This window comes from Diabrotica virgifera, chromosome 9 (assembly GCF_917563875.1).
Source record: "Diabrotica virgifera virgifera chromosome 9, PGI_DIABVI_V3a".
NCBI lineage: Eukaryota > Metazoa > Arthropoda > Insecta > Coleoptera > Chrysomelidae > Diabrotica > Diabrotica virgifera.
The window spans coordinates 21,299,494-21,315,580 of NC_065451.1; the positions used below are offsets into that span (position 1 = coordinate 21,299,494).

The 16,087-nt window shown below is 32.9% G+C and overlaps 1 protein-coding gene across 1 annotated transcript in view; it reads left to right on the plus strand.

Annotated features, from left to right (window-relative positions):
* Positions 1-3,136, plus strand: part of LOC126891699 (zinc finger protein 271-like) — a 40,702-nt gene extending 37,566 nt beyond the window's left edge. The window contains exon 2 of the mRNA XM_050660961.1: positions 1,124-3,136. Within this exon, the coding sequence (XP_050516918.1) occupies positions 1,124-2,763 (1,640 nt within the window). The 3' untranslated portion in view covers positions 2,764-3,136. The remainder of the gene's footprint in view (positions 1-1,123) is intronic.
* The last annotated feature ends 12,951 nt before the right edge of the window (positions 3,137-16,087 follow it).

Sequence of the window (16,087 nt, forward strand, 5' to 3'; positions counted from 1 at the left end):
ATCAATATCCTATAAGGTAGTACGACTATTTTCAGGCAAGTTATGCTTTTTCAAGGTTTTATACTTTAATGATTTTTGATATTTTTTATGATTATTTTCTAATTTTCTCATTATGACTTTTTTTCTTGTACATTTAGTTACATATTGTGGAATGAAAAAAAGCTTATTTTCTTTACTTTAAAATGGTGTATTGCAAAAATTCTAGGACTATTTTTAAACAAGCTATCCGTAGGATATCCAAGAGTATCCGTAATTCCAGAAAAATTTTAAAATTTTTGGTTTTCATGATTGCATGTTCAACGGTTGAAAATAGTGTCGCGCCCACTTGATTAGCAATTGAAAAACAAAGGGGTTTTCGATATTGTATTGCAAAAAACTCTTCGGGATTTCATCAATCGATGTTTAAAGAATATCTACCTACCTTGGCAACATTGAAATTTTCAGTTTTTCACATAGTTTTTGAGGGTAAAAAATGGCATATTTAGAAATTTTTAATCGCTTATATGTCAAAAGCTATCAACTTTAGAGAAAAGTCAGTAAAGATCTTTTATGTTTGGAATGATCCAAAAAACATAAGAAAACTTTGTTAGTTGCAAAACAAATAATTTTAGGAAAAGAACAAAAAAAAAACTTTAAAAATGTTTGACCCACTTTTGGACCTGGCAACACGCAAATTTGTTAAAAGGGGTCCTTTTTGAGTAAGATTGTGCAAAAAATCTTAATCAGAATATTTTTCCTGGCGGATGCGCAGTGGCTTTCTGGACTACTATTGCTGCATTACAATCCCAATCTTTGCAGGCAATAGTAGTATCATCAGTAAAAAGAGTAAATGAACTGGTAAGGTCTGTCTGTGGAAGATCATTAATATTAATTAGAAATTTACGGAACGTTCTATTTAACGGAACGAGAAGTGATTTGGGCCAAATCTTAATATTTTGAGCTCTAGAATCTACAACTCATGAGATTGGATATTCCTAATAAATCACCCTGTACTGAATTTGTGTCCTTGAGTACATTTCAGCTGCCTTGAATTTTATTAACCTTTAATTTGATTATTTCTTTGTTTTTACATTTATTTTCCATTGTACTGAAATATTTATATTATAGGCAGTTTGATTTTTAGATTGTCTCCAAGACACCAAAATGGAAATCATGGAAGCACTAACTGAACATCCATCACACGAAGCAAATTATAAAAATCCTAATGTTGAAGGATTAACATTAACTAAAGACATAAAAGAAAGACCTAATAAATGTGAAATTTGTTTTAAGCAGTTTAGTGAAGCAAGTCGTTTAGAAATACATTTGAGAGTGCACACTGGAGAAAAACCTCACAAGTGTGAAATTTGTTTTAAGCAGTTTAATCTATCAGGTAATTTAAAAAAACATATGAGAGTGCACACTGGAGAAAAACCTCACAAGTGTGAAATTTGTTCTAAACATTTTCGTCAAGCAAGTCATTTAAAAACACATTTGAGAGTGCACACTGGAGATAAACCTCACAAGTGTGAAATTTGTTTAAAGCAATTTTTTCAAGAAAGTCATTTAAAATCACATTTGAGAGTGCACACTGGAGATAAACCTCACAAGTGTGAAATTTGTTTAAAGCAATTTTTTCAAGAAAGTCATTTAAAATCACATTTGAGAGTGCACACTGGAGAAAAACCTCACCAGTGTGAAATTTGTTTTAAGCAGTTTAATCTAGCAAGTTATCTAAAAAAACATATGAGAGTGCACACTGGGGAAAAACTTCACAAGTGTGAAATTTGTTTTAAGCAGTTTAGTGAAGCATGTAATTTAAAATTACATTTGAGATTGCACACTGGAGAAAAACCACACAAGTGTGAAATTTGTTATGAGCAGTTTACTTCGTCAAGTCATTTGAAATACCATTTGAGAGTGCACACTGGAGAAAAACCTCACAAGTGTGAAATTTGTTTTAAACAGTTTATGCAAACAAGTAATTTAAAAAAACATATAAAAGCGCACACTGGGGAAAAACCCCACAAGTGTGAAATTTGTCTTAGACAATTTATTGAAGCAAGTGATTTGAAAATACATTTGAAATTTCACACTGGAGAAAAGCCCCAAAAATGTGAAATTTGTTTTAAGCGATTTACTACAGTAGGTAATTTGAAAACACATTTGAGACTACACACTGGAGAAAAACCTCACAAGTGTGAAATTTGTTTTAAGCAGTGTAATCTAGCAAGTAATTTAAAAAAACATATGAGAGTGCACACTGGAGAAAAACCTCACAAGTGTGAAATTTGTTTTAAGCAGTTTACTGAAACAAGTAATTTAAAAACTCATTTGAGAGTGCACGTTGGAGAAAAACCTTACAAGTGTGAAATTTGTTTTAAGCAATTTATTCGATCTAGTGATTTGAAACGACATTTGAGAGTACACACTGGAGAAAAACCTCACCAGTGTGAAATTTGTCTTAAGCAATTTATTCGATCTAGTGATTTGAAATCACATTTGAGAATACACACTGGAGAAAAACCTTACAAGTGTAAAATTTGTCTTAAGCAATTTATGAGAACAAGTGAATTGAAATTACATTTGAGAGTACACACTGGGGAAAAACAATATAAGTGTGAAATTTGTTTTAAGCAATTTTTTCAAGCAAGTCGTTTAAAATCACATTTGAGAGTGCACACTGGAGAAAAACCTCACAAGTGTGAAATTTGTTCTAAACAATTTTCTGACAAAAGTCAATTAAAAAGACACTTGAGAGTGCACTGGAGAAAAATCTCATAAGTGTCAAATTTGTTTTAAGCAATTTATTCAATTCAGTCATTTAAAATCACATTCGAGAGTGCACACTGGGGAATAACTCCACTCGTGTGAAATTTGTCTTAAGTAATTTATTCAATCAAGTAATTTAAAGACATATGAGAGTGCACACTGCGGAAAAACTTCACTCATGTGAAATTTGTTTTAAGCAGTGGTAGTAGAGCAAGTAATTTAAAATACCATTTGAGAGTGCACTTGCCTGCCAAAGTAAAACAGTATATGTGAAAAAAATCGATTTTTGAATTTGCCGCCGAAACTGGATAATTTTTTCCGCTCTTATGCAATTTTTAGTTATTTCTATCTCATTTAGTTTTCAAAATGTGACACTGGTAAAATAGTATACCTCGTCCAATTTACTTACCGTTGCACGTCATCTGCGCCATAGCCTGTGACACGATACCAACACGAAATATCTAGGCGGTAGGTGTGTTCCCCTTTAGAATCATTTTGATTCTAAAAAATTACACACCTACCGCCTAGATATTTCGTGTTGGTATCGTGTCACAGGCTATGGCGCAGATGACGTGCAACGGTAAGTAAATTGGACGAGGTATATATGAGTACGTGTACTTGCGTCTCTGCTATGGTAAAACAGTATATTCGACAAACTCTACAAAGGCAGAATAGTATACATCATCATACACTGCTTATCCCTGGTATTATGTTATATCTATTTTTTGAAACTCTACTGGTAAAACAGGATATATGTGGTATATGCTGTTATACGGTAACGTATTTCATAAAAACGGTGTCCCAATTCCAATGGTAAAATAGTATAAACATTTCATATACTCTTTTACCGTAGTATGACCAATGGGAATTTTTATCTCCCCCGACGGTATATACGTATAAAGTCTTTTATATACTCTTTGGGTATACTGGAAAAATGGTAAAACAGTATATGTCATTTTTCAAGCACATTTGAAAAAACTATACATATTTGCTGTTATAATAATTATTATAATAACGTGCTTTTTTATATTCCAAATTTCACTTGTCTAACTTTATAAATCAGTCTGTTTCGGTTCCTCAAATTGATAAGACGTGCGATACTTAAAATCTAATTAAAGAAATCGGTGTTTTCACCTCGTAATTAAAAAACTAGTTATTCATATTAAAGTACACATATCGATATTAAAAAAGTGAAATCTAAGTGGTTTTAAATCATGAGCGTTAATAGCGGGGGTGGACAACCCCCCGATAAAGATGAGTTAGAGTGTGCAATGGATGTGTCCCGTCCGGATCATCCAGCTTCGCCAGTGCCGGATCTTCCAGCTTCTCCAGTGGAGGAATTTAGAGGATTCCAAAATCCCAATTCACAGATAAGTACTGTTAATGATTCTGATGTTTCCGGGAAAAATGTAGACGTAAATACGGTCATTAAAAATATTAATCAATATTCTTCTAAAGATAATGCTCCATTTTTTGTTTATGTTCAAAGTAAAACAGGGAGAATAGGGAATCTCCATAGGGTAGCTACCTCTAGACTGATTATTAATTCTGTTCCAGAAATTAAACAGGACATAGCTAACATATCAATAATAGGAGCTAATAAAATAAAGGTCGAATTAACTTCTTATACAAGCGCAAATAAATTATTAACAGCACAGACCTTAAAAGATAAATACGATACATACATCCCAATGTTTTTTACACATGTAAGGGGGGTCGTAAGACAAATAGACTTAGAATTATCGGAACAGGAATTAAAAGAAATTATTAAACCGAAATTGGGCAACAATTTTGAAGTAAGTCACGTAAAAAGAATTTCACGTAAAAATGACCAAAATGAAATTGTTCCAACAACTACTATTATAGTTACATTTAGAGGTCAACTTTTACCCACAAAGGTAATAATAGAAAAAATGGTGTATGATGTCGAAAAATACGTGCCAAGAATAATTCAGTGCCTGAATTGTTTAAGATTTGGGCACGTCAGTCTGCAATGTAGATCAAAAGAACGTTGTAAAAACTGCGGAGAAGATCATAAGGCAGAAAGCTGCCAAAAAAATGAACCAATATGCATTTATTGTAAAGAAAAGCATTGCGCTACTGATAAAAAAAATTGTTCAGAATTTATTAGACAGAAGAATATAAAAAGAACTATGGTATATGAAAACCTATCATACGCCGAGGCGTCTTCTAAGCATGAAACAAGTTTTTCAAGTGTAGCAAAAAATAACACAAATTCTAACCGTTATACTGTTACTTTAAAAAGAAGGAGGTTAGCTATGTCCCCAGAGATCGATGAAACATTCGAAAAACGTAAAGAAATAATTTCAAATCCAAAAACTTTAACAGAACCTGTTTTCAATAAGTTTAAAAATATACCAAATTATAATAATGGTTGTGATGACTCTAACACGGTAAATAAACAGATAAAAACTTGCGAATCATTATTAAACCTTATCAAAGATATTTTAACTTTTTCAAATGTAGAAATTAAAAATAGTACACTTATTGAAAACATAAAAGACAGTATAACGCAAATTTTATCTGACTATGAGTAACTTAAATATACTGCAATGGAATGCTAGATCAATTTTGTGTAATAAAGGTCACTTTGAAAAATACATTTTCGACAATAAAATTAATGTAGTTTTGCTTTCGGAAACTTGGTTAAAGAAATCTTCACATTTTTTTGTTAATAATTTTAATATATTTAGACAGGACCGTAATGACAATTTTGGAGGAGTTGCAATCTTATTAAGAAAATACTTTACCTTTTTTCCTAAGCCAAAATTTACTCCGATAAAGGATGTCGAATGTGTGTCGGTATCAGTTTCAATAAATAAAAATATAAAAATCCATCTATACTCTATATATGCCAAACCAAAACTAAACATTAGAGAAACAGATTGGGTTACCTTTTTTGATAGCTTAGAAAAGCCATTTTTGGTAGGAGGAGATTTCAATTGTCATCATACTGCATGGGGAAATAGTTATTCAGACATAGCGGGTTCAAGTCTTCTCGGTGCTATAGAGGAGTGTAACTTAAATTATTTAAATACAGGAAGCGAAACATTAATACCTAGATTTGGAAGTAATAACAAATCTGCTATAGATATTACAATATGCTCTAGAGATATAACTTTAAATTGTGATTGGAAAACTGATATTACACCATTAGGTACTTCCAATCATTTTCCTGTTCTAATTGAAACACATTTTAATACTACTAAATTATCCTTTAAGTGTAAAAACCAAGTTAATTTAAATAAAGCTGACTGGTCTTTTTTCTCTCAGATAGTAGATGAACAATTAGATGGAAGTAATAACGAAAGGTCATATAAAAGTTTTATAGAGTCAATAAATCATGCTACAAAACTAGCAATCCCACAGAAGAGAACAGAGATCAAATCAGAATTTAGCAAAGTTTGGTGGAATCAGAGATGTGCAAATGCTATTAAATGTCAACAAGAAGCTTTTTTGCTTTATAAAAGGCAGTCAAATTTAACTAACTATTTAAAATATAAAAATTCAGTAGCAGTAGCCAAAAAAATAATATTACAAAGCAAAAAAGATTCTTGGCAAGATTTTTGCAAACAACTTAACAGAAACACACCAATAAAAGATATATGGAAGTATATAAAGAAAATAAAAAATACATTTAATCCCCCAAGAAATAGGATCCAAATAGGTGAGTGGGTAGAAACATTCTTTAATAAAATTGCTCCAAGTTGGGTGGAAACAAATATTCGGCCGACTATTTCACTAAGCACGGATGATATAGATAGTGAATTTTCAAGTATGGAAATAAAACAAAGCCTTAAAACAAACAATAACACAGCACCTGGAGTTGATAACATTTATTATAAAATGCTCGCTAGTTTGTCAGAATCAAGTATTGAAATTTTTCGCAACATAATTAACTCAATATGGAATCGGGCAGAATTTCCAACAAGCTGGAAGGAATATAAAGCAATCCCAATTCTGAAACCAAATAGAGATGCGGAAGATCCAGAGTCATATAGAGCAATTTCTCTAGCTTCTTGTGTATTAAAAACTGTAGAAAGAATGATCAAAGTCAGACTAGTTCATTGGCTCGAAAATAATAAAAAATTACCTAAATTACAGTTTGGCTTCAGAAGAGGATGCTCAACTATTGAAAATATCGGCAACCTAGTAAGTGATATAAATATCGCCTTTACTAATAACAACTCCGTTCCAGCAATTTTCGTAGACATAGAATCAGCATATGATAACGTCATATTAGACATTCTCTATGAAAAAATGGAAAAAATGGGAATCTCCCAATCTTTGACCTCACGTATAAGATTACTATATTCCGATAGGTCAGTGTCAATAAATATAAATGATGAAACATTGGGACCTAAAACGACCAATATTGGGTTACCACAAGGAAGTATACTAAGCCCTGTACTATACTTAATATATACAGCAGATCTGGAAAGTAAAATTAAATGTAGTGAGACCGTTTCTATACTACAATTTGCCGATGACATTTGTATATATTCCCCATGCCAGTATATTGAAGAAGGGTGCAAAAAATTAAATATAGCCTATAAGAACCTTAATAAATGGTGCAATGAAAATGGCCTAAAAATTTCCAGGAAAAAAACAGAAGTCTGCATTTTTACGAGGAAAAGAAAACACATTCCAACAGAAATAACATTGGATACAACAAAGTATAGTGTACGGGCATCTGTAAAATACCTAGGAATGTATCTGGATAAAAAAATGACATGGAAAAACCACATAGATTATTTAATCAAGAAAACTGAAAAAGGAATTAACATCTTACGGTCAGTGTGTGGAACAAAATGGGGATCAGATCCAAACGTAGCAATCCTTTTGTACAAATCCTACATTAGGTCAATACTGGATTATGGTAGTTTCTTCTATGACCAAGCTTCCAAAAGTCAACTAGAAAAAATAGATCACGTAGTAAATAAGTGTCTAAGGCTATGCCTAGGGGCTTTAAAAAGTACACCAATTGATTGCTTATTTGCCGAAGTAGCAGAAACTCCACTAAAATATCGCCGAAAGATTTTAGCTTCCAATTTTATAGCTAAATTAAGTTCTAAAAATAGCAACTTAGTCCAAAAAATCAATATACTGTTTACATCGGATCTTACCCATAGTTATTGGAAGTTGAAAAAAAGTTTAACTATTACTGAGTCATATTATGTAATAAATAACGTAATAGAAGAAATATACTCTTCAGATATAGATCCATTATATAGCATAAATATTTATAACATCCATCCAATTAACTGTGTTTTTCTCCAAGACTATTCAAAATTTCACCCAAGGATTAGACAATACATATTTGAGGAGGATTTAGAAAAGTATCTTCCCAGATGTCAATATATATTCACGGATGCATCAAAGAACAACAAGAAAGTAGGTTGCGCTATATTTGATCCACATAAAAATCATAAAAAATCCTTTAAATTAAATGAAAAGCTTACAATATATACTGCAGAATTAATAGCCATATTAGAAGCTCTCCTGTATATAAGTAATATGAAAATTACAGCAGAATCATTTGCAATTTGTTCTGATAGTAAAAGTGCTATTATGAAAATAAAAAATATCCACCAAGTCAGTAGTAATTATATTTTGACTACTATAATTATTAAACTTCAAGAATTACAAACAAAAAAAATCAATGTATCATTAGTTTGGATTAAAGGACATTGTGGAATAAAAGAGAATGAAGAAGTGGACGAAGATGCTAAGAAAGGAAGTAGAACTGGAGAGCTTTTAAGTTATAAATGTCCCCACAGTGAAATTGCCTGCCACGTAAAACCCATAATACTAGCCGAATGGAGAGAAATGTATAGTAACAGTCCAAAGGGAAAATTTTATAAAAACATAGTTACCAAGCCTCCTGGCCAGTCTTGGTTCTCAAGACTGTCGGGAAGCAAGCGGTTTTTCTCTGTTTTGTGCAGGTTAAGGTTCAACCATGTTTTAACTCCCCAGTACAAATATAAAATAAAATTGAGTGATTCTCCTAATTGTTCATGTGGAGAAGAAGGTACAGCGGAGCACATGATCCTAGGCTGTTCTAGAATAATAAACGAGGTTAAATTATTAAATGAAGAAATGGCCAAAATACCCAAAATCACCAGACCATATAACCTAACTCAACTATTAAGAGCAGAAGATTTCAATGTTTATCAAATTTTGTACAAACATATTTTATGTATTAGATTAAGTTTATAACCTATGTTTTTTTTTTCCTTTCGTGTTAAGCCCTACGCCTATCCGAGGTCCACCTGTCTCGTCTAAATGCTCTGATCGACCCCTGAGCGTCAAATTGTGTCCTAGTCTAATATCCCAAATTATATTGAAAAAGACAATGAAAAATAAAAAAAAAATATATCAAAAAAAATATATATATATAAAAAAAAAAAAAATAAAAAAAAAAATAAATAAATAAAAAAAAATACATAAAAAAATGATAAAAAAAAATCAAAATGAAAAGAAATAATTCCAAATAAAAACAAAAATCGTTGAAAATTAGATATAGGTATATAAAATAGTTCTTTGTAAAATTGGAGCAGGATTGTGATTGGATACATACCTGAACAAATCAGTAGAAAGCAGGAAGCACTCCTTTGGAGCTTCCGCATAAATAATACAAATAATCCCAAAAAGGTAGGATGGCGAATGGACATTGACTCCGAAGCCAATAATGCTCAAACACACACACACACACACAACTTTATAAATGACAAAACGGCATAACAAAAGAACAAAAAGTCATTTATCTCAAAACTCACTTTTTTCACATATACTGTTTTACCTTTGCAGGCAAGTGCACACTGGAGAATGATCTGAGAAGCAATGTTGGCAAAAACCAAGGTTTTTTTTCCAAAAAAACCAGGTTTATTTGATACAAAGTATAATAAGTCTAAATACTTTAAAAATGAATAAATTATTTTTTAAAATAATAGTAATAAACACTGAAAATAATTTTTAGGACAACTTTTATTTTTATTTACACACACAAAAAGTTAACATAACCAAAAAAAAACATCTTCAAACATATTAATATTCAAAATCACTGAGTTCGAAAGTAAAAAAATAGAATTTATTTATCTTAATTTTCTTCATTTGTGGCAGCTGTATTAAAAACTTTAAATAAAAACACCAGTTTGGAAGCTCAATAAAAACACAGGTCTTAAAAAATCAGTTGGTTAAATCCTTGGTTTAAACCTACCAACCCTGCTTAGAAGTGTGAAAGTTTGTTTTCGGCAGTTTTATCAATATTTTGAAGTTCAATTTGCAATTTATATTAATTTTGCAATATATTGGTTTTGTTTTTTGCTCCACTTTTTTAACTTGAATATTTTTTTATATTGACGATTTATCTAATTTCAGAAAATTGTATTAAATACAATAATAATTGTATTAAATACAAATTGTATTAAGGGGATGGGTAAGTATTTTCGGTTGCAATGCTATTCAAATGGGGAATCATTTTTTTCGAATCCTGAAAAAACTAAAAGTTTTTTTGAAAATTTCATCGCAGAATGAAAGATTACGTTCTTACCGAGGGCCGAAAGTCCATGAAAACTTCTATAATGTTTATTTTAATAAATTACAGGGAAAACTAAGAGAAAATGTAGTGTGATTGTTAATTTCAAATATCTCATTCAAAAGAAACTTATTTATTCTAAGGGAGTTTCGGCCCTCGATAATAATTTAGTCTTTCATTCTGCGTTCAAATTTTTTAAAAATATTTATTAGTTCAGGATTCGAAAAAAATGGACACCATGTCCGTGGTGATATTTTCCAAATCGAATATTCGCTATCTTTGTCATACAACGCACTTAGTCAAATAGAATATGATGACAAGACACAGTGACAGTTTTAAATATTTGACATGGCATCGGGAATATTTTGAGTTGTTGATTAAATAATATTGAGAGTGTATTTTTGATAAATAATTGGTTTAAGACGTGAACTGAATAAAAAGTTATTTATTGTTTATTATTTATGTTCCAAGCAGAGAATACATCAGGATATATTCTGTGATCCAAGTATTTTTTTGTTAAAGATGTTCAAAATTGTAAGCGTTCCATAGTAACAATATATTATTAAAAAATCACTTTAACACTTTTCCTTTGATCTCGATTGAGTATTAGTTTTTTTGTACATATAAATTATTACAATCACTGAATACATAGTGAAAAATTATCTCATTTATTAACTGAATTAATAATTTGCAATTAGGGAGCGTTCAAGTATTACGTAACGCGATTTTTAAAGATTTTTAACCCCCCCCCTATGTAACGCACTCTTATGGGAGTTTAACTATTGCGTAACGCAATTTTTGAAGATTCTTGACCCCCCCCAAACCTGCGTTACGTAATACTTGAACGGTCCCTTATACAAATAACAGTTATCCAAGAACATTCAAAAGCCATCTCTTTAAAGTTAATGATGACATTGTCAAGTAGAATGACGTTCTAGTAATGTTTACATATCCATACCAGTGTGAATTTTACTACACGTAATTTGCCGTGTAAAGACAGAAAAAGTAGGGATAGCCGTAAAATATTTGCGAATTATGTACCGATGGTCTTAAACAACAACAAATTTTGTTATTTTTTTTTTGTGACTATGTTAAGCTTTGTCCATAAAATTGTATAATTTTCAGTGACAATAAAGCATATTAAAAAAAGAACAGAAGTATCATTTAAGTACGCACACTGGACAAAAACCTCAATAATCATCATCATCTTGGTGCTACAGCCCTTAGAGGGCCTCGACCTTCTCAAGCTTTCCACGCCATTCTGTTCTGTCTCTTCTCGACATATTGTGTTATCCCGTCCATCCACCTCAGCTTTGGTCTACCCCTTCTTCTCATTTCCACGGGTTGCGCTGTTAGAATCTTTTTTATCATGTTCGATTCAGGGACCCGGGCTACATGTCCTGCCCACTGCAGGCAGTTTCGCTTAATTATAGTGGTAAAATCTTTTCCACCAAACATATGCTTGTAGATATTCTGACGTTCAAAGTTATATCTACGCCTCCATATTCCGTTTTCACTTCTTCTTCTTATTATGCAATCCACTAATGGATGTTCGCGATCACGTTTGACCATTTTTCTCTATCCCTTGCAGTATGTATTAGGTCTCCTATGTTTTTTAGTCCTGTCCATTGTTTGACATTACGGAGCCATGACATTTTCTTCCTGCCCACTCCCATTCTTCCTTCGATCTTTCCTTCAATTAAGGTTTGCAGAAACTGATATCTTTCATTTCTAATTATGTGTCCCAGGTATGCCGTTTTTCTCTGTTTAATTGTGCACATCAGTTGTCGTTCTGTAACAATTCTTCTCAGGATTTCTTCATTTGTTATTCTTGCGGTCCAGGGAACTTTAAGGATTCGTCGATAGATCCACATCTCAAATGCCTCTAGCTTATTCATTGTGTTTATTTTTAAAGTCCATCCTTCCATGCCATATAGGAGCACCGACCATATATAGCATTTTGTGAATCTTAGTCTTGGGTTTAGGTCAAAGTCAGAGTTCGTAAAGACGTTTCTGAATTTCATGAATGCACTTCTGGCTCTTTCTATCCGACATTTAATTTCCATATCCGACATCCAGTCTTCACATAGCCAGGTTCCCAGGTACTTAAACTTTCTTACGCGCTCTACATCTTGGTTGTTATATGCTAGTCTTGCATTTTGATGTTGACATAATTGACGGCTGATTATAAGGAACTTCGCCTTTTTTATGTTGATGCTAAGTCCCATGTTCTCGCTATGCTCTCCAATTTTATTAAGAAGGTTTTGGAGGTCTTCTATATTGTCTGCTATTAAGACCGAGTCATCCGCATATCGTATATTATTGACCCAGGTACCATTTACTTTGATGCCGCTTTCGCATTCCTCAAGTGCTTCCTGGAAGATACTTTCTGAATATAGATTGAACAGTAGTGGGGAGAGAATGCATCCCTGTCTTACACCTCTGAGAATTTTTTTAGCTTGCGTTGTTTCATTATCCACCTTGACGACAGCTGTTTAATTCTAGTAAAGAGCCTCTATGCAACGAATGTCTTTTTGATCTGTGTCGAGTTGTTTTAGTATATGTACGAGTTTATGATGTTGTACTCGATCGAAGGCTTTTTCATAATCTATAAAGCACATCATTACATCTTTCCTTTGATCGTAACAGTTCTGAGCTAGCACTTGGGTTGCAACTAGTGCTTCCCTGGTACCCAGGCCTTTTCTAAATCCAAATTGTGAGCAACCAATAACCTTATCGCATTTTGTGGAGATTCTATAGTGAAGAACTTTGAGGAATATTTTTAAAGAATGGCTCATCAGACTTATCAGTCGGTGCTCTTGACACTTTGTTGCGTTGTTCTTTTTTGGCAAAGGAATAAAGGTAGATACAAGCCATTGTACAGGGAATTTTCCTTTTTTATAGATTTGGGTGAAAAATCTTTGGAGTATCGTAATTCCCTCTTCATCTAACAATCTGAGTAACTCAACAGGACTTTTATCAGGTCCAACTGCTTTCCCGTCTTTCGAGGTATTTATTGCTCTAGTAATTTCTTCAATTTTGATCTCGGGACCAGATAGGTTGTTAATATCTATCACTTGTTCCTGAACGACTTGTATCTCAGGCCTCTCGTCTGCAAAGAGATTTTTGATGTATTTTTCCCATGCGAGTTTCCTCTCTCTATCATCTTGTGCCATTTTTCCTTGTTCATTTTCTAAGTTAGAAAACTTCTTTTTTCTGTATATTCCAGCTACCTCCTTTAGTTTCTTATGTAGATTGTGGTCATCATGTTGTTTTTGTAACTCTCTTCTTATGCGTTGTTGTTGTTCTCGATATTTGTCTCGGTTCCCTTGGTTTTTATGATTTCTTCTTTTTTCGAACATTGCCAGGATTTCGTCAGTCATCCAACTTTTCTTTTGTATTTTTTGTTTATAACCTAATTCTTTTTTAACTGTATCCGTCATTGTTTCCTCTATGGCTCTCCATGTGTTATCCAAATTAACTTCTCTTTCTAGTTCTACTTTAGTATTCTTTGTTAGTTTTTTGTTTAATTTCGTACTTAATTCTCTTCTGGTATTCTCATCTTTAAGTTAAGCATAGTCTATTGTTGGTTCTGGTTTGCGTCTACTCATATTAGTGATTTTTATTTTTATTTCTGCTAAGAGAAGGACATGGTCTGATGGAACATCGGCGTCAGGGTATGTACAAGTTCTAGTTATTGATGATCCAAATCTTTTGTTAACCATTATGTAATCGATCTGGTTTCGAACTATACTCTCGGGGCGGTCCGCTGGGGCTTTCCATGTATATAAGCGTCTAGGTGATAGCTTGAACCAGGTATTAGATATTTTCATATCTTCCTCTTGGCAAAATTGATATAGTCGTTCGCCTCGGTCATTTCTTTCTCCCATGCCGTACGGGCCTAGTAAATCATCGTCTCTACCTCTCCCTATCTTGGCATTAAAGTCGCCCATTATGAGGTTTACTTCATGCCTCTTCACGTTACTAAGCAGTTGTTTAAGTTCTGCGTAGAACATTTCTATATCTTCTTCTGTTGAGTCCGATGTTGGGGCATAAACCTGAATTATGTTGATATCGACTGGACTGGCTTTCAGTTTGAGTAAGGCCATACGGTCTGAGAGTGGGAAGAACTGTATTACCGATGCAGATAATTTGCTCGTGATTATTATACCTACTCCCTTTCTATGGTTTTTATCCTGGTTTCCAGAATAGTACATAACTGCCCCTTCGACAGCACACCTTCCTACATCTGGCCACCATGTTTCTGCTATCCCCAAGACATCTATCTTCAATCTCTTTACTTCTTGGATTACGTTAGTCACCTGGCCACCATGTTTCTGCTATCCCCAAGACATCTATCTTCAATCTCTTTACTTCTTGGATTACGTTAGTCAGCTTCCCAGCTTCATACAAACTTTGCACGTTCCATGTTCCGATCTTTATTTTACTTCGTAAGTTCAATTGGGTTAGGCTTTTATCATTTAACTGTGTTCCCCCCGGAGATCCGATTGGGGAACTGTTTATAACTCCGGAAATTTTATAATAAATGACGTCATTGTGATTCTCTTGGGATAATAAGTAATGAAGGTGGTATCCCGTTGCCTTCCTTCATGCCATTTCTTGGCTTGAGTTTCGGCCGCCCACTCTGGGTCAGACGCCGTTTGTAACCGCCCACTCTGGGTACAGACGTTACAGTTTCACCATATCTGGTTACCCTCACTTAGTTTAGCCTGCAGACCAATGCAGTTGTCCGGGGTGTGGCACGTGGAGCCATAAGTGAGAGTTAGGTGTCTTGCGAGGACCAGTTATCACGAACCATCTCTTGTCTATGACACTCGATGTGGTCGTTCCGATAAAAGGTACTACCTCTGCAACACAACCCTACACCTCTCCGTTTTCACAGACCACTCCAAATATCTTGCGCATCTTTCTTTCAAAAATCGATAGAGCGGATTCATCTGTTTTAGTTTTACTTTGGGTAGAAGACAAATTGGGCCTATAGAATCATAACCTGTCAGATCCATTTTATGAAAATTTTCAGGAGACTAAAAAAGAATGTGTGTGTACTTTGTACGCACGTAAGAAGATATTCTTCTATTATATAATAGGTAATTTAAACGAAGTAAATATACTTAAAAGGTTATTTGTACTTATTTTATTTAAAAATCAAACTAACTTTCTTATCTACCATTTTAACTATTTATAATGGGAAATAAGCCACAATATTATTAAAAAATGATTTTTTATTAACGTTCCGACGCCCAAATCGGGTGCCGTTGTCAAAATACAAAATACTATTAACATAAACAAAAATGTTGTTGCTTAGTAAAAAAAATTCTTCTAATAATTTATTTAATTTGACTCATTTATATCGGCAATTCAGATACATATGATACATTTTAAAGTAGAAGACTTTAAAATTTTAAAGTAGAAGACACTTTTTAATGATATTGCCAATATTTATGAGTTGCGTTCCTGGGACGACTTTACTGAAAGATAGTTCATTCGATTACATGAAATCAAACCCAACTCAAGAATATCCGTCACAAAAAATCATAGCATGTGATCTGTCTTTAAAAAGACAACCACATGCAACGGTGACATTAAAATTCTCGCGTTAGAGATCTCATAGTAAATCACGAGGGAAAACCAGGAAAAACCTCGTGATACTATCCCGACATCGTAAGTATTTGGTCTTACATTTAATTTACTCTCAAAATTAATATCAAATTCTGACTTTACTATAATTTTGTTTAAATTATAAATAATATCAATAAT